Here is a 19244-nt window from a genome sequence, read left to right as displayed (position 1 = left end):
CCACTAAATATAAATAATTTTATTTATAAGCTTTATCCATTGAAAACCCTATAATGCAAGGAGTCTCTCATGCGATTAAACACAATTGACTCCAGAACCTCCAATGGTAATACTTTTCAAATATTTTTGGCAAGATTTTATCTTGATATTTTTTAGATTTCCAAATGAGATAGAGAAATTCAAAGACTGGCACCATCCAACAATTTGTGTGGTGTAAGATGCTGGCAAATAACTTCAGAGAATTAGCAATTTTGGATTATGGTCTGATACACAAGAACAATACAAAGAAATGATTACCATAAAATGCTTGGAAAGCACATTACTGACAATCTTCATGACATCGGAAATCAACAGTATTAGTAACAAGGGACTTCCTATGAGTTACAAATGTAAAAATTTTAAATAGCTACTAAACTTTATGGATGTTTAATGGCCAAAGCATGGAAGAGAATAAAAATCTAATGCAAGAAAGCACAGTAATAATATCATTAGTGTGGTAAATAAGGGCTTTTAGTTTTTGTTGCGAAGAGGAGAGAGAAAGGACCCAGTCTGACTGCACTGCATTTATAGCAAGCATCAACTCCTTAACTAACTTAAAAAATTGCTTCTCTAAGTAAAGATTTCATGGCAATATGAAATTTATGTTTCACTCACTAAACAGAAGCATACAATGTATTAAAACAAGAGACTATACTGCAATTCCCTAATACATACTCCATTTCCTTTGCTTCATTCACGGCTTATAATAAAAATGGCACAAAAAGTGTTTTAAAGTTTTACTAATATAAATAAAAAACAAAAGTTCAGAATGAAATTCACGAATCACTTGAAATGATCTATCTACTCTTTAAGTATTAGAGTGAGTTGACATACCTTCCTTCACTGGCATAGGTGCCCCTCCTTTGTAGGATGTGTCCAGACGCCCTAGCTCTTCAGTTATCTCAGCAATCATATCTGCTTTCCTCTTTTTCTCATCACCAGTTTCATCTGCCATGCTTGCCATTATGGTTGGTGATTTTTTGCTTTCATCTTTCACAAATGCAGCTTCTCTCACTTCCTCGGGACTCCTCTTCTTTGATATTTCCTCATGTTTCACTGGCTTGGGAGTGTCTTTCATTAGAGCTTCTTCAAATTCCTTATATTCCTTCTCCTCACCAACATATTTCTGCTCTTCCCGCTCATAGTCTTTAATTGATTTCCTAACTTCATCACCAATTTTCTCTCCTGCAATGTCTTTCTCCCTTCCAATGTCTTTGGCTTCCACTTCACTCCCATGGGTGATTCGATCTATTTGTGAGCCACCAAGTGAAAATTTTAATAGATTCAGGAAAGAAAAGTCATTCAATTTATTAACATTTGAATTTCAAGAAAAAAGAAATATTCAGAGCTATGTTTTTGGAATGAAGATTAAGATACACATAATTTTAAAAATCAATAGTCAACTGTAAAACCATAATCCAGACTTACCTTCTTTAGGTGTGACTATTTTTTCAGCTGCTACTAACTCCTCTACTGACTCAGACTCCTATAATTGAAATGAAATGGTTATAGAAATATATAAAGCAGAGTAATTAAAAATTGCAAGCTTTGCTTAATATTATTTTAAGTTCAAACAATCTCTTTTGTTTTCCTAGCCCAATCCATATTCTCATTTAATTCAAACCTGCTACCAACTTCATTTAAAAGTCTAGATTGCATTACTGCATTTAATCCTTTTCTTACAGCCCCTTGATTTTTATTCAAAGCAAGCAATTAGCAACTCCTTTCATATTTTCAGAGAGAAAGGACCCAGTTTGACTGCACTGTGTCTATAGCAAAGATTGGTAAAGTTCAATGGTTGAAATTTAAAATATCTTCATAAAACTTTACAAACATTGAAATTCTTGATACATAATTGTTTGATGACTCACTATTCATTTGCTGCTCGTATTTAAGCATATATTTCACCTCTTCGATTATATTAAGCCACAAAATACACCGCAAGCCACCTCTGGGGCTTGTATCAAGAGGCATTAGGATCCTAGTTGCCTAATTGCCTTAGAAAGTACACTTTACCGATAACCAAGCATTTTGAAATGGAAAAAAGCCAGTTCTCATACATAAACTGATGCAGATAAGTTTAACCAAGAATAATTTTGAAGTGATAGCAATAAAATATTGAAATCAATCACAGTGCATTTCATGGAACAATGTAGAAGCTTCAGCGAGATTAGTAAAAAGATTGCTCTACAAAACCTTCTTTTGTAACATTGAAATAATAATGCAGGTGAGGCAACCACAGCCATCTGGATGGAAAATGAAAATGTTAATATTTTCACCTACCAGATACAGTAGAGATACCTTTGCTAGTCAAAAGTTGAACTGTTAGGTGATGAAGATAGATATTCAACTTCAGAGCTCCAGGCCAATGTGACATTCATGAAGATATTTGATACCAAAAGGAAGGCCGAGTCAAAGGACCTATCTCCTGCACAAATAATTCCCTAGAGACTTTAAATAGTATCATTATAAACTTGTTGAAACATCCATATGTTTCAATTGCCAAGTGAGGAGGCCTTAATTTGCGGAAATAAACTGTAGCAGTAAAATTTACAAAATTATATGTAGCTAAATAAGTATAAAAATTGAAAGTGTGTGTTTTTCAGTTTTTAAAAATAAGTGAAGGAAATGAACTTTGAATCTTTTTACCAATTGGATAATAACTTATAAAGGGATTTGGTTCCACCACGACATTGTACGCAATGACAGTTATATGTTCACTTGACAGTATACATTGTTACTTGTTGTGAAGATAATTCTCAGACAAAAGTGCAAATAGAAACAATATCAACGATGGAAATATCTCCTCCAAATGTACCAATAAAAGAAATGGAAAACAATGGAGCAGCAAATGAAAAAGAAACAATTGTAATGCAGAATTCTTAAACAGATGACATTTTGCTTAAGCAAAAAACAAGTAGTCAAACTTTGAACAATGAATATGTTTATATATGACAAAGAAGTTTATCAGAAAACTGTATATAGCATTGCAAATTATCTTTTTTGTAGCTATTGCACAAAAGTTGATCTATATCACCTCAATAGCCAACTGGATCTATTATTACAATTTTCACCATACTGGAAAATTAAGAGTGAAGAAATGCACAATGACTTGAGAAAAAATCAGCTTAAGAGGAGCAAATTTCCCTTAAAATAGGGATATACTGATAAATAAATACAGCAAAAGAAAAATGATGCAAGCATAAAACCATAAAAAGAATATAATAAGAAAATATAAAAACTATGTGTGTGTTACCTTATATCAAGTTCATGTTACACAACAGAAGAACAGAGGTAAAGTTTACCTAATTAATTTTTCATTATCATAGATAGTGCTTTAATCATTATCAGTAAACTTGGAAAATATTATATGATATCATAAGTAACATTCTTTCTAGGTACTTTACATATAAATCCCATAGTCAGAAACTTTATTTTGAAAATGCTGCCAACTTTAATGATATAGGCCTTTTCTTGGGCAGGACTATGCTGGAACCTAACTAGGTAATACTGAGTGTTTTTACTTGCATATAAGCTGCACTTTTTACACAAAATTACTTATTGCACTCCACAGTAGTGAGGCTTCTGAGTGCCCATGATCAATGATTAAATTTTGCACCCCTGTGGTTCTCATTTGTAATTACTGCATCACATTAACCACCAAGAAGCAAATACCCAATATTCCACTCACTGTTGGAATAAGGTACTCTTTCTAAATGAATGATAAGACATATGCAATTTGAGCTCTAATGAATTACACATTATGAATTTTTTCAGATTATTTCTTTTTCAATCTCTTTACAATGCTACAAGAAAGCTCATGTATTATGATGTGTGAAACACAGATGTTACAAATAAATGTGCTTTCAATTGTTTTACCAATGTATTAGCTAATAGAGAGTCTTAAGAGGTAGATGACATATTTCTGTCAATCCTAAATTTGTGGACTCTTAACTTTTAATTGCTTTTTCTAAATGTAAATTATTGATGTGGTGTATCTGAAGTGAAAAACATACAAACCTTAATCAAAAGTAAATTTTTTTACAAGTTTTCAGTGGAATAATGTAAGTTAAAATGCAGTCTCAATTTCAAATAATTATGAAAAATATTTATTGAACAAATGCATTCATATGTTATTAATAGAACATCAATGTGTGTAAGGAATAAATTGATCTAAGGACTTTTTGATGGTCTGCCTGTTGTGTGTTTGTGATACTTCAATAGCAATGGCTTCAAAGTGCATCTTATATGGCATGTATTTCATATTCTGTTTTCAGTGCAAGAAAACTAATGGTGCAGCTTAATGCATGTATCAACACAAAATGAGTTAAAACAGCAAGTTAGAAAATCATATCATCAGTTTAAAAGGAATAATTGCAGTTACTAAACATTTTTATATAAATTTGAGTTATTTTTGTAAAGAATTGTTCTTTTGCACCATCTTAAACTCCAAATAAACAAAAAGAAAAAGCAAAAATTGAAAAAATAAGTAAATATGCAGAAGCTTGATGACTAATTCAAGAAGACCACTTGTTACCTTCATTATGTCTTGTTCATCATATGTGACATCCAGGCTCACATTACGCCTCAAAGAGGTATCCCTTGATGGTCCCAATTCTTCCTTGAGATTGTCAAAGCCAGATTGATCTAATCTTACTTTGGCAACTGCTTTTTCCATGTCATCAGTCACAAGTTCAACATTGAAGATGCAGCGGTCTACAATATCCTCTCGATTAATCCTTCTCAAAGATTTCTCAAGAGTGTTTCCTGTGAGGATAGAACAAACAAACACACAGATAAGACTTTCCAGCATCTCAGCCTAAAAAAAGCTAAACATCACCATTCATATGACCCTGATTCAAACATCCACTGACATGAACTATAGTATCTGTTTAATTTTTTAGCACATCTACCTTACCTTATTTCCCAATTATTTGTCTAAACAATTAATAAATTTGAATGAATAAATTTATTTATTCGCCCTGATTTTATGCAAAGAAATTTACTCTAAACCCAAAGTCAACACCTTCAAATGAATATTATAAAAATAAATTTAAATTTTTTTAAGCAGTTATGGTGAAATATGCAACAATTAACAATATTTGATTCATCCACTAATGTTGGTTTTGCCATATGAAGAAAAAATTAGACCAATTATTTACATATTTTGAAGAATGAAAGTTAAATTTTCAACTAAAAAAACAAATAAGTAGCAACTGTTCAGGAATCAGGACAATTTTATACTTCATTAATTTCAGAATTTGGATGATGAGACAATGTGGAATGCAAGTCTTTACCAGTCGCCTTATTCCCTGACTGTTGCATCCAAAGCCTCAGCATAACCATGGCCTGTTGTGGGACACTGTCTGGGTATTCTGATGTAATCAAATGAATATCATCCTGTGCAATTCCTAGCTCATTGGCCAATTGGATCCAATCCAATCCAAGGAGATTACAGATATCAGAAAGACGAAGGTCAGCTTTGTGAATATTTTCTGTTCGACCTGCAAAAAGTAAAATAAATTCAATTTTAATAAATTTAGGAAAATATCTCAACCAGATGATTCATTACAGCCTATTTTTAACTGCCATATTAAATTATTTGCAGTCATTTATATGCTGCTAATTTTCTTTATGAAGAAATCCTAACGATTATTTTTACAATACATTTTATTTATAATGCATATGTGTACATGTGAAAATGTAATTTGGCAAAGAACTTTAGGCCTCATTATTGAAAACCTGATACAAACTTAAAAGAACATTACTACAATACAAGAGGCTCAAAGGACAAAATAGTTTTTTTGTGTACTGTGGAATTTACTAGTGAAAGAAGTCAACAGCGCTAATGAAAATCCTTATGACTAAAGGCAGGGTGTACATGATTTTGTCCATCATGCATCATATTGAATGTGACTACATGTACATTTAGAAAACCCCTATTGATTTTTCAAGTCCTGCCTTATGTAAACTTTATGTATTGGAAATGTAAGAGAAATGTAAGCAATGTGCAACCTAAATAAATATTTGTTGACTGTTTCATACCATCAAATACTTCATTATATTTTAAAATGTTTCTTGATTTCAGACATTATTTACAATCTCATTCTTGATTCATGTCCATTGCCCATGTATCCATGACCAATTTTAAGATATGTCACTTAATTCCTCAGCCTAGTGTGATATATTTTATAAAAACCATTATGCTTTCTTAACTATGTTAAAAATAAAATATTTTGCCAAACATATGCCAATTAAAATTGTTCTCATTTGACAAGCTGAATAACAAAAAGTATCGAAAAAATGAATACGTAGGTAAGAGTATAGGAGCATTCAGAGTCATAGGTAGGAATATTAAATCAACCAATGAACTTACACATATAACCTATTTTAAAGCTATTGACAGTTGGTTAAATTAGTACATTTACATTGTTTGTGCTTTCTGTGATCATATAACTGACACTAATGAACAAATGAGTGATGGAGTATTTGATAATGTTTTAAAATGAATTGTTTGTGTGTCTTTTTTTGGTATTGCAACAGCATTTGTTTATCCATATATTAATATAGAAATCCTTTCAAGTTTCAGATGCTTCCAAATTGAAAACTTATTGAAAAGATAGAAAATACTGAGAAATATTTAAGAGGCAAAACAGAATTAGTCAGCTTCCTCAACAAAATGCAGGAAGAGGATAAAAAACAAACTAATAATATATTAAGAAACAAATCCTTATTCGTGAAGAGATTCATGATATAGGATAATTCATCACTCACTGATCCATTAAAAATGAGTCTACAATTCTGCAATAGTTTAACATGTATGCTTGCCAATGAAGAATATGTATTCTTTTTGTATTTCAGTTAATATAAACAGATTTCTTAAGCCTGATGTGTTAACCATTGTATAAGTGTATATTATGTTCCCTAAAACACTATCCAGATGTACCATATATTTGCTCAGACTTAAGAACAATCCAATTTATTGTAAGCATTTTTATCCATATTTCATTACTTCCTGATATTTAATTAACAAAATCATACACTTACTTAGGCTTCCATCTCGAAGGAAACTGTACTTCTTCTCCAATTCAAGTAAGTCAGGTTCTGAAGGAGCCATTTCAGGAGTGATTGTTTCTGGGAGGACAATATTTAGAATACAAATAGGGGACTGAGGTGGCTCGCCCTTTGCAACCTGTAAAACAATTTGCAGTTATGGCTAACTTTAATCCTTTCTACATAATGAGAATCAGATGAACAAACTTTCAATCAAATACCTCACATAAACATTTTTCAGGAATAATTCATACTAAAATCATTTCAAATGAAAACAATAGATGCTAACTAGGTACGAAAAGAGGAATAAAATAATTTAGGACATTTCACAAGGATAACTTTGCTAGGTTTTCATTTGTACACTCATTAATTTATTAGAATTGGAATATATATTTTATTTTTTAAAATTAGGGGTTGCTATGTAAATGAACATGAGTAATCAATATCATGTTGAGAGTTACATTGGAACAATAGCAAAATTGAATGCTTCATCTGTAAATGCTATATTATAGAAGATAAATTAGTACCTTGGGTTCTCTCATGAATAGAATGCGACCAACAATGTCAGCATGAGGATCCTTGACTCGGACTGTGAAAGGCAGACGATTTTCCTTGAAGGCATGGAAACCCAACTGCAACTGGTCCCCGGATTTAGTTACTGGTATTAAATTACCAGCAAATTCCACAAATTGTGATTTCCCTTCCAATACCTACAGGGCAGGGGAATTGAGAGTTAAAGATGGCGTATGATGTCATAACAATTTATTTTCAATTTAGCATTCCAAACAGAATTATGATACAAATGTCTAATCGCTTAATGTTACAAAAACAGATTTAGTATTACAGTGAAAGTAATTACAATTCCTTAGCATAACTAGTCATCTATGAGCTATGTTGTTAGTGTAGTACTGGTGTTAGTGGTTTTATTGATTTTGGTGGTTTTATTGGCATTAGTAAATAATATTCATAAATTGTTAGTGGAGGGTGAAGAATTATTCTGAAACATTAGTAGAGCATTCCATTGGTTGAAGAAAAACTTGTAATGAAACCATAAAATACATCCAAACTTTTTGAATCATTGGTCTCACCTCAACATCTCTGCTTTTAGCCACTTCTGTAAAATGCTCCTGATGTTCTAGAGTCTTATCCTCTTTGTCATCAGTCATACAGAACACTCGTAGCCTGGCTTCCAACACATCCACACGTTTTGCAAACACAACAAATCTACAGAAGAGGAATTTCACAGATCAGACTGATGTTCAACATCAACCTCCTCATAACATTTAACACTAAATAAATCATCTTCTTTAAATGTTCATCTCACATAGTTCTATGATATCATTTAAAATATCCACACTATTTACATAAATCAATTTCATTTTCTATGATTTAAAATTATCAATTATGAAGTAAAACAGTTTTAATCCCTACACTTGATGATAGCACTTACACTGAATTACTCAGAAAAATATAAGACTAAAACATGCACATTATGTTTAACTCCATTGTATCAACTTTTCACCAGTCATGACACAATGAACTTCAGAAAAATAATAAAAGAGAACATATAAATTTCATGCTACTTGAAAATAACTTTTGGTTAGGTGAACATTTGCCAAGATGTAAGTATATAAATATTTAGAGATGATTTTTCACAGTGGGATTTGCAAAGGTAGGCTCTATTACCATTTGGTACCCCTTATGATACCATTATGGTAAAGAAAAAAGCAAGGGTTTCAAGAAATGGGAAATTCTGCCATGTCAGCTGCATGACAAGAGCACAGAAAACAAATATGTATGTTTGCAAACAGTTCATTTTCTCTGGCATAAAACTCACTTTGCCATGAATGGCACATGTATTGCTTCCTTGTAGAGCTCAGTTGCCATTTTAGTGGCTTCAACAATGTTTCGACAGTCCATAAGCCAAAACCTAGCTGAGACAGTGGTCGTGAAGGACACACAGTCATTAACAAATGTAAGAGGTGTTGAGCCGGTGACATCTTCCCATTGTGCTCGTGTCGTTCCTCCTGCAAGTTAGATAAAGTCAAAATATTTGTTATTAACAATAGACCATGAAGCACCTAAAGTAACTAGACATTAACATAAATTTAATACAGATTTATGTCTTCCATAGAATTTGAATGAAAATTTTGTGTTTCAAATAGAAAGAAGTCAGCCAACAAGTTCTGGAGTAATGTAAAGTAATATAATTATTTTTCACATCAATTCTGTCTGAAAATATTTCAACATTGTTCAATTGCATTATCACATTGAATCATGAATTAGATGAGTGGAATTTCCATTTGATTGAGCGAGAACTTGAAGAGACAAAACAAAACTGGATATTAAACCATTAAATTTTGACAAGGCTATCATGAACATTATTTTTCATGCACCAATTTTAAGTGAATATATAAAGCTTTTCATAAGTACAGAGGATTAAGGAGTGTAATTGTATGTTTGCATGCAATTTGAGCAAGAACTGAAAACATATGTCATATTGAGTGTGAAAAGTAATTAAATGAAGACAATATTCAATGTGACTAACATAAGTCAGATTTTGATAATTGTTTTTATCCTCATGCAGACAAAATATAAAGCCAATCCTCCTATTCTAATTATAATATGAATTAAATTGAAAATTGCATTCATGAGATTACTATTTCTACACACTTTTACAGCATTAAGATAAATATTCTCTTTTAGAGTTAAAAATATCCTTACTTTAGTTGGGTCAATGTAGGTATACATTAGGTCTAAAATAACTAGTGAGTTCTATCTACCAAATGTTTACCATTCTACCCCAAGTTTCTCTATTAAAGCCAGGGAATATATGGTCATCATTCTGATCTCTATACCCACATTAGGTGAAACAGTCACATAGTTGACTACATTTACTTATTTCCTCAACTGGAAATTTTAGTATTGTTTTTACAATTAATGAGATTGTAATTCATGATATTATACTGGAGCATTTAAATCATCATCAAAATAGCAATAAAAGCTTAAAAAAGCAACAAAATTACATGATAAATGCTCTATTTTATAATAATATTCTGGTCCATGTTCAACAGATTTAATTAGGCCTACTTTATCAACCTATCCTATTTTAAATGAAATTCAAATGATCTAACATTAAAATAAACAAACAAAACAGGGCTACACCCATTTTCAAAATTAAAACTAGCTCAAAAACAGCAGCAATTTTAGTAGGAAAACAAGATAAGAAAGCAGCAATAGTTTCAGAAAAGACCCTTTAAAAGGGCAACTAAATTATATTTAATGACAATTTTGTTGGAGTGTTTAAAAAATCTTTAAATTTACTTAAGCCCTCCATCTTGCTATGCTGGTATAACTGCATTCTATATCAGTTTAAGGTATAGACAAACCTAAATACAGTTTCATCTTATACTGCAGAAATGGGTCTATACCACTATAATTTACACATATTTACCATAGGCACTTCAACACATTATTTAGGATCTGCAAATATAACTATATATCAGATTGGGGTAGTAGATTATATAGACTTCTCCAGTGCTATAAGTTGCTAAAAAACAAAGTGCAAAAAATGTATGTGATAAAAATTGCCAAAAAAACTACATTTATACAAATTTGCATTAACTTCAGAGAATTTAGTCTACTTAAAATGAGAATCATCAATCACCCAAATTGTTGTAGTGCTCACACAGCAAGTGCGTGGACACTTCACAACAAATTGCATAATAATTGTGACACCACCACCTCCATTTTGTTCAACAAAGCAGATTGTGATTGTTTAAAAAAATCAAATTCATGGACCAGAGGTGCAAAAGCAGTATTTTTTTTCCCTGCAGGAGGCATATGCAGCAAATGCACTTCCCAACACTTCAAGCATCCCATCTTTCGTCACCGACCCGAGATAAGGGGGACAAAAAGATTTCCCAAAGAGAAGGGCCACAGATACGTGATCATTTCCGGCAGTTTTGATCAGTTACCTGAAGCCCTAAAAAGCATGTATACTTTTGCATTTTTAACAACTTTTTTTTGAGAGCTAGAGGTTATAAGTAAGGAGAGTGAGGCTATAAATTTAAGTGTTCTTTTACAAGTGAATCCGAAGGAACCGATTGGAAGAGAAAGAATAAAAAAAGGAGACAGTGTTGCCCATTACCTTTAAGTGATCTTTTCCGAAACACCCCTGGCATTGCGTGCAGCATTGTTTAATAAAGTGAGGGGAGCGTGTTAGTAAATTGTATCGGCAACAGCAAAGAAGTTTTTTTTTCACTGTTTCAAAGAATAAAGTGACACACCACATTAACACTTAACGATTAACAACAATCACTTTCCTATCCTGCAAAAGAGCATCATAATGACTGGGACTTTCTCAAAATTTTAATCTTTACGTAAAATATTATTCCCTGACTATAACGCTCAATGCTAGCTCCTCCACAAAGCTTATGCAATGCACACTATTCTAGTAATGCTACAAGGTTTGGGCTTTACTGAAAGATGGTAAAGACAGAGAAATTAAACTACAAAGGTTCAAAGAAGTTTTCCTTCAAGTATTTTTCACACTTTGTATAAAGAGTTTTTCTAGGCCAACAATGAAACACACAGCAATTAAGGACATCTATATTTTACATTCAGGGCTTAATTGCAGGGCTGGCTGGAATTTCAAATTTCTACTCACACACATGTATGAACTTGTTATATACTCTATATCAGAGCAATAAAAAAGGCAAGCAAATGAACATAAAGAAGCTCAAAAACATCATACTCCTCTGAATGGAGTGAACTGATTTCAGTGAATGAAAGAAGGATAGATGGAAGGTGGCATATGTGGGTATCTTCATATCTTTTTACTTTTTCAACTTTTTTTTCTACTTTAATCATCAACATTATGCATCTTTAAAATTTAGAAGGATGTAAGAATTCAATGTAAAACAGACAACAATGGAATATTTTATCTTTTCAGCAAAATGGCCTACTTTCGCAAGTAAGAACATAAAGCACTATAACTTTTCAATATTACCTGCTACGAAAAAATTGAGCTAACAAGGATACTAAAATAATTAACAAGCTTTTTAATACTTTAAAAATCGACGTTTGACACTATGTATTTTTCTACTTTTAAGGTTCATTCACTATTTTAAGAATTAAAATAATAGTAATACTGCCATTAGGCATGGCTCACAGAAGATTATGAGTTGATCTTTGGGCATGCCATTGCCCCATTAGGTTTGGAACAGGATTCGAGCATGGTGCAAGCCATTACCTGTTATGCTGCAGAGCAGCCTCAGAGTGGGAGCATCACCAGAATACTGATTGATCATCCCCTTATTAGCTGCCTGTGGGACGGGTATCGTCAAGGTGATGGGCTTGTGGAACTTCCGTCTCCTGGGCTCAACTGTGACTATGGGAGATACTGCCACACGATTCCCAAGTAATTTAGCCACCAATTCAGCTGAAATAGGCTGGGCCTGAAATTAAAAGTACAAATGCATGCTAAAAGTCATACAACACTCTGAAATTCATGAACTATTTCCTTGAATAATGGATGATCATCAAACCCTTCACAGTTGGAATACAAATCTTCAATTTGGTCCCACAAACAGTAATTCTTCAAGTTGAGATCACCCATTGATCTAGTATGTTTGAAGTTACATTAATAATGGTTGATCAGATGAAAAAGCATAATCCACTATGATTTATGCACTCAATGGTAATGATGATCTATAGTGGATCTATCCATGCCTTTAATTTAAAGCAGAAGAGTGTATTTTATTGCTTTCGTAATTTCATTAAGAAAAGTGCTTCATGTGCATATTAGTAAAGCTGGTTTTATGAGAATGTCAACCTGCCCCAAAAATGAATGAAAAGCAGTGATGATGATGATAGTGTTCATTTCTTGTACACATTTATTCATGGTTAACATGATCTCATATATCTGATATAAAATACAAGTATTAATCAACAGATCAAAGTAACTTATTACCTGAAGTCCATGTTTCTTGGTTGTCTTTTCCTACATATTGCTATTTCTCGCATCACACCATATGATCAGTGGAATCAGATGACTTTGACAAATTTCACAATCAAATTTATTTTCAAAAGTTAAAATGGGAATTATTAACTCCGTTCACTAATTTACTCTCATCTTTAGTATTTGGAGTATTGTTTGATAGAGTGAATAATTTTAATAGCAAATAAGTCATTTCTGAGATCACACTACTGAATTGGCTTGGATATCCAGTGGAGGCAGCTTCCCGTATCAACTTAGCAATAAAAATATTTTGAAAACTAAAATATGTATACCTACCACAGTGGCTTTAAAGGATTATGGAGTTTTATTTAATTTGGAACAACCTCATTTGATGGGTAATTTCCATTGCTTTTTTACTCATGCAATGATGCTCCTTATGGCTCTTAAGAGCGGTACTTTACGGTAAAGGTTTATGCTTTGGCTTCAAAACATTTATGCAAAATTAACCTGATGGTATTCATAGATTTTGGAAATATCTCCTTTGCTTCTTCCCTTAGGCTAGTATTGCAAAATAGAACAGAATCAAATGGCTAAAAAACAACACAAAAGCAAAACAAAATAATCATCATCTTTCTGGAGATGATTTAAAAATGTTTCTTATCCAAATGTGACTGTATTTATGCAATTATTTGTTGAAGTTTGATGCCACTCTATCTCTGCTGCCAAGCAAGATGTAATTTAGTTCATCAATAGCTGAACACCCAAGCTGAGTCGTTAGCACAGAGACAGGAATAGGATAATGAAAGATACTATGAAACACAGCACAAAAGCAGGGCTCGAAATAGCAACAAGTGGCAAAGCAAGAAGCCATGGCATTCAATGACGAAGCACAGTAAAGCCCAATAAAGTTAGTTAAGGTATAAACTTGGATGACCAAGAAAAGTATTTCAAGCTGATAGATATGAGTGCCTATTTCGAACCTTGCTTTAAGATATGGTATGAGAGGGTGAGAATTTTATTGGCTACTAATGATTGCACCCAGATGTTGAATTTTAACTAATTTTATTGGGCACTCAGATGGTATACATGTTAGTAATATTAGTGCAAATCCAATAACAGTGTATTAGTTAAATGACAAACATATTAATTAAAATCAATTTGAACCAGTAACATATTAGATATTCCATGTACCTGATGAACCTTTGGCATGCAGTTTAAGAAGTAAACTAAATTTATATCATTATTAATTTAGGCCAATGAATTCCATTGCCACCCCAATGGATGAATATCAATTCTGGAAAAAGACCCTCATAGATAGCATAGTATGTTAATACCAGATAAAAATGTTAAATTCTCCCTTTAAATGTCAACATGCAGTTACCAGGAAAATTATTGAGATTATTATCTCATGCAAATGGAATATAGTGGGAGCATGAAATGTAAAAGAAAAATTTGATTACTCACAACCACTAAAACCAAAAAATTAATTTATATAAGTCCTCAGACCTTCACCATTCATATACATATTTATGATCTGGCATATTAAATGTCATCCATTAAATATAAATGATAATCTAGTTACTTCTTATTATAACCAAATATAATGGCATGATTTTAAACATGCAGTAATGTTCTTATCATTAGAGCAATGCACAATATATTTTAACAAATAAAACAGGCAATTCAAACAGCTTATTTTATGCTTGGATTATTTGTAAATATTTATCCATGAAACAAGTTCTACTCTGGTTCTACTTGGTTATTTTCATTAAATTAAATGAGTGATATAAAACTATGTAGAACATTTAATAATAATCACTAATAACATTTCTATTACTACCTATCAGTGAATGTATTGAAGTATTGGTAACTGCAAAGAAGCATATGTATAGATTCTGACCCATTAAGGTAATAAACCAACAATTTCATATATATATTTATATATAAATTTAAATGAAAAACTTGCTGGACAGATCTTTTACGAGTTAACTAATCTTGGCTACCAAAAACAATGAAGTCTCAACATCCGTTTTCATTCTCAACAAAAAATAATAATGATAAGTTATCATTCCTTAGATTGTTAATTTTGGGATAATGATATCATACATAGTTATATTTTCCAAAAGAATAGATCAGAAAAAAGTAACTACTGAGTTAAATTAATTGAAGCCCAACTACAACAATTGGTGCACAATCCTATTGACTAGAATAAGAGTGGAGAGATAACTCTTACATTTTACAAGAAAAATATAGTTAAACCATGCAATTAAAGCCTTGAAAATTAATAGATAAGTATAAAATAAATTACATTAGGCGAACAAAATAAGTAAAGAAAATTGCCATGGTGCTGTTGGATATTCACAGATAGATGACTAGAGAAGTATAATAACAAGATAATGGTTACTATAATCTTCAAAATAAATAATAAATTATGAATATTAAAAACAAAAGACAAATAGAAATGTTAATAATATCAGTTACATGAGATTGCACCATTAGCCCAAGTTATTGTATTATAACACCTTAATCACAATAAATGCAAAACTTTAAGTTACAATACTAAACACACTGCAAATAACAGCAAACTTGGCTAAATTATTTCCAAAAATAGAAATAAGACCAGTTTGTGAGACAATGATAAAAATCTCTTTTCTGACAGTAGGTAATAGGAAACACTCCAACAGATAATTATTTCAGCCTTGATTTTGTTACATGAGGCTTACATCAAACCTGCTAAGGATTTTATAAAATTATGTACCTGAAATGTTCTTCATCATTACAAACACTGTCATTTGTTTTAGGCTTTACTAATTGCACTTGACATTTTGATATATTCATCTTTGAAAAGACACAGCAGCAAAAAACACTATCTTCTGCAATTACATGGACTAGCATTTGTGAAAGCCTTTTCTCTTTGAATAACAACAATATCAAATAATTAACTAAGTGCTAATACTGCAATGCGATGGATGCCACTTAAAATAATTTCACAAAACATGGCTTCCATCATGTTATCTTTTGTACTGCGTACAGAACAGCTCCTCTTCCTCCTCCCCCCAGTGGGGAGGACGAGGTAAGGGGAGATGGATACCCTTATGGCTTAAAAGGGTTTTCAAATAATATATGGCCAATGCCATCACCACACCAATGAGAACCGCTTCTTCTTTGGGATGTGGTTCACAGTGATCTTTTTCAAGAGTCCCGTGTGTCCCTTCCTTGGCTTAAAGAGATTTACCTGGAGCCCAACTTTGATCTTCTTGGTCAGGGCCCCTTGTGGGAACACTGCTTGCACCTGTGGTACCACGGTAGAGGATACCATTCCACCCTCAGGGCCAATGGCATGCACTTCCTGGCGGACACGTGACACAATGGCAAAATACTGGGGAAAGTCAGTGGTTAGGATTCTGGTGATTCTGTTGGTGTTAAGGTCTTCTAGCTGGGTCAATTCTGTAGAAGAGAAACCAAAATAAATTCAGTATTAGTGAATTATTAAAGAGTCCTTACAAGGACATTTTCCAGTGCTATAACACAGAATTAATTTGTATGAAGTATCAATCATTATAAATTCTTTTAATCTAGGCATTTTAAAGAGTTAATACTCTATGCAACAACTGGAATAAGTATAATGGTAAATTGTACATGGAATCATACAAATACAGATATCATTACAAATTGTCAACGACACCACCATCTTGCAGGATTGAAATATTTACAATTATATAAATTGTGCTAAGTTGGATTTTTTAATGACAAATAAAAACCAAAGCAATGCTGCAAGCCAAAATATTGAAAACATTGTCAGGCTAACATAGTTTGTTTTAGAATGTTTCAATAGTATACTGAAATACCCTTTAAGAATACACTTTACATTATAAATATACAATAGAATGAATTTTCCTTTCTTACAAGTCATCAAAGAGGATTCATCTACCGAGTAATCAAATTTGCTCGGTAGGAGGTGGAGCAGCTTAAGGTTTAAAAGAAGGCATTATAAGTATTCCCACATCAAGAAAGACAGGACTGTTGGGGGTTCAAAGAGAAACAACCTGTATTACTTTCATCCCTTTTCCGAATGGGAAATATTTTACCAGCAAGTCTTGAGCTCCTCCAAAAATAATAGAATATGAAAGAAGGGCATTAATTTTACCACTATATAAAAGTTTTAAAAACTCATTTGAGACAATTGGAGCCAATCCTTCAACTTATGTTTCAGTACAGAGATACCTGATTTGGTATGGGTAATCATGCCAGACACACTTGAAGGGAGAATACTTTTACGAACTGTAAAACAGGGTGATGGTCCATCACTAATGTATGGAGGTAAAGGTGAAGAATATTCATCATCATGAGTAGCTAATCTGTTGGGGCAGCATTCTTATTTGTTAATGTGCTGGGCAGCAACCTGCCACGGGGTTTATAGATGAGATTTTTTAACCTGAGCCCTCAGGTTTTGAATTAGCAGAGGGAAAAAAGTACATAGGCTGCTGAGGAATTTGTATATTTTTTATTTAGCCCTAAGGGGCAAAATTTTGCAGTCACTAATGATCCTGACATATTCAATGCATACTTTGATTTAAATGAGGCACAGTTACCCCTTGCTTGTAGTGGAAAAAGTCTTGACTCTTTACACTCTACACTCTGAAATTCAAGACTTGAAAAAGCCTTCAAGGCAAATGATCTTTATGCTCTGAAATTCGCCTTCCAGGTGAATGAGTTTTACACTTTGAAATTGTTGCATTGTAATGCACACTTAGCGGATGGCTCCATTAAAAGTTACTGCCGAGGCATCTCCTGCAGTTTTTTAGGAATTTATGGAAGAGATGCCTAAAACACTTGAGAAGATTTATTTATATAAGTCAATAGAGCCTTGTCCATGGACTTCAATGTGTATGTGGCCTTCTTTCATAGAATGCAAATGAGAGCATTTAATATGGCAGTTTCCATTTTATCTGGAGTTGTTGAACATAATTGATCAATTCAACTGAGAAAGGGAACCGTAGTGCAACGGGAAAATAGTTGAAGTTTACCTTATGATCAGAACTTAAAAATGTATTCATTACCTTCCCCATCAAAGCTTTCATTGAGAACGTCTTGGATTGCTTCCTCACTGGCTTCCAGTGTGTGCTCCCGCCATGTCTCCCCATTGTCTGAACGAAGAATCACAATCTCCCGTTCTTTGCCACGGAGAGAGCCAAAATGAGGAACCTCAATGATCACAGGCCTGCAAAGTACAAATAAACACAAAAATTTCATACATGTTACATTGCATATATTACAGATTATATTGCATGATATTAACACTTGCTATTTTTTATACCAAATCTATGACAAGATGTATGTATGATATGTATTTCTTATGCTGATTATTTTTTAACTTTGTGGCTGCCTTTTCCCCAACATTACAATCTCTTTCAAGTTTCTGATTAAGCAGCCACCAGAACTCATCTTAAAACAAGGTAAATGCAAGTAAAAGAAGGTATATTGGTCTTAATATAAGGGAATGCTATCAAATGATATCCTCTGCAATTTTTCAACTAAAAATTTATTCCACCAGCCAAAACATTGTCAGTCAGTGAAAATTGTATAGCTGTTGCAAAAGATACTGGTACTGGACAGCACACAATTTTGAGTCTTAGGCCTTAGAAATTTAAAAACCCTTTGGAATAGGAAAGGACGTTTGTTTAGTGTGTAGTATCAGCTCAAGAATAATTTACAGTGATGGTCAGCATTACTCCTTCAAGAAGTGAGATGATTCACCATTTTAGGCTTGTTTCAACCAAAATAAAAGGCTGCAAAAGTTGGAAAGGGTTTCATTATCCTGTCTAATACATGGCTATGAGCCACCTGTCAATCCTTGCATCCTTCTACTTCATGTTCTCTACATCCCAGCAATGCAGTTTTGCACTATGAGCATTTGCAACAGCCACATACCATCACGAAAATTTAAGAGGAGCTTCAGAATGAAGAAGGAGGTGAAGCCAATTACAGGGACAAAGATTAATTCAAATTGGTGCACTCAGTTCAAATTGAGGGAGCGATTCCCATTTTTCATACATGCATTATATCATGCATGTACATAAAAATAAACTTTGTGGTTAAAAGACAAATATTTTGCTGAAAGAATTACTAAGGATTGACCTACACATTTTCAAACTTAAAGCTCTCACAAAGGAAATGAGATCGGCATTTT

The 19244-nt window shown here is 32.7% G+C and overlaps 2 protein-coding genes across 2 annotated transcripts in view; both read right to left on the bottom strand.

Moving 5' to 3' along the window:
• LOC139686865 (ankyrin-3-like) overlaps nucleotides 1–12712 on the bottom strand; it is a 32714-nt gene extending 20002 nt beyond the window's left edge. The window contains exons 1-10 of the mRNA XM_071583941.1: nucleotides 12593–12712; nucleotides 12347–12551; nucleotides 8930–9119; nucleotides 8181–8316; nucleotides 7620–7802; nucleotides 7087–7231; nucleotides 5337–5543; nucleotides 4577–4806; nucleotides 1468–1525; nucleotides 874–1287 (exon numbers count right to left, since the gene is read on the bottom strand). Coding sequence (XP_071440042.1) covers nucleotides 874–1287; nucleotides 1468–1525; nucleotides 4577–4806; nucleotides 5337–5543; nucleotides 7087–7231; nucleotides 7620–7802; nucleotides 8181–8316; nucleotides 8930–9119; nucleotides 12347–12551; nucleotides 12593–12712 — 1888 coding nt within the window. The remainder of the gene's footprint in view (nucleotides 1–873; nucleotides 1288–1467; nucleotides 1526–4576; nucleotides 4807–5336; nucleotides 5544–7086; nucleotides 7232–7619; nucleotides 7803–8180; nucleotides 8317–8929; nucleotides 9120–12346; nucleotides 12552–12592) is intronic.
• Nucleotides 12713–14099: 1387 nt separating this feature from the next.
• The window catches only part of LOC139686746 (ankyrin-3-like), a 445728-nt gene continuing 440583 nt past the window's right edge, over nucleotides 14100–19244 (bottom strand). The window contains 2 exon segments of the mRNA XM_071583777.1: nucleotides 14100–16501; nucleotides 18115–18275. Of these exon segments, the coding sequence (XP_071439878.1) occupies nucleotides 16191–16501; nucleotides 18115–18275 (472 nt within the window). The 3' untranslated portion in view covers nucleotides 14100–16190.

Source organism: Hetaerina americana, unplaced genomic scaffold (genome assembly GCF_022747635.1).
Source record: "Hetaerina americana unplaced genomic scaffold, ioHetAmer1.1.p SCAF_15, whole genome shotgun sequence".
Lineage (NCBI taxonomy): Eukaryota > Metazoa > Arthropoda > Insecta > Odonata > Calopterygidae > Hetaerina > Hetaerina americana.
This window is presented reverse-complemented; position numbering and strand designations above follow the sequence as displayed.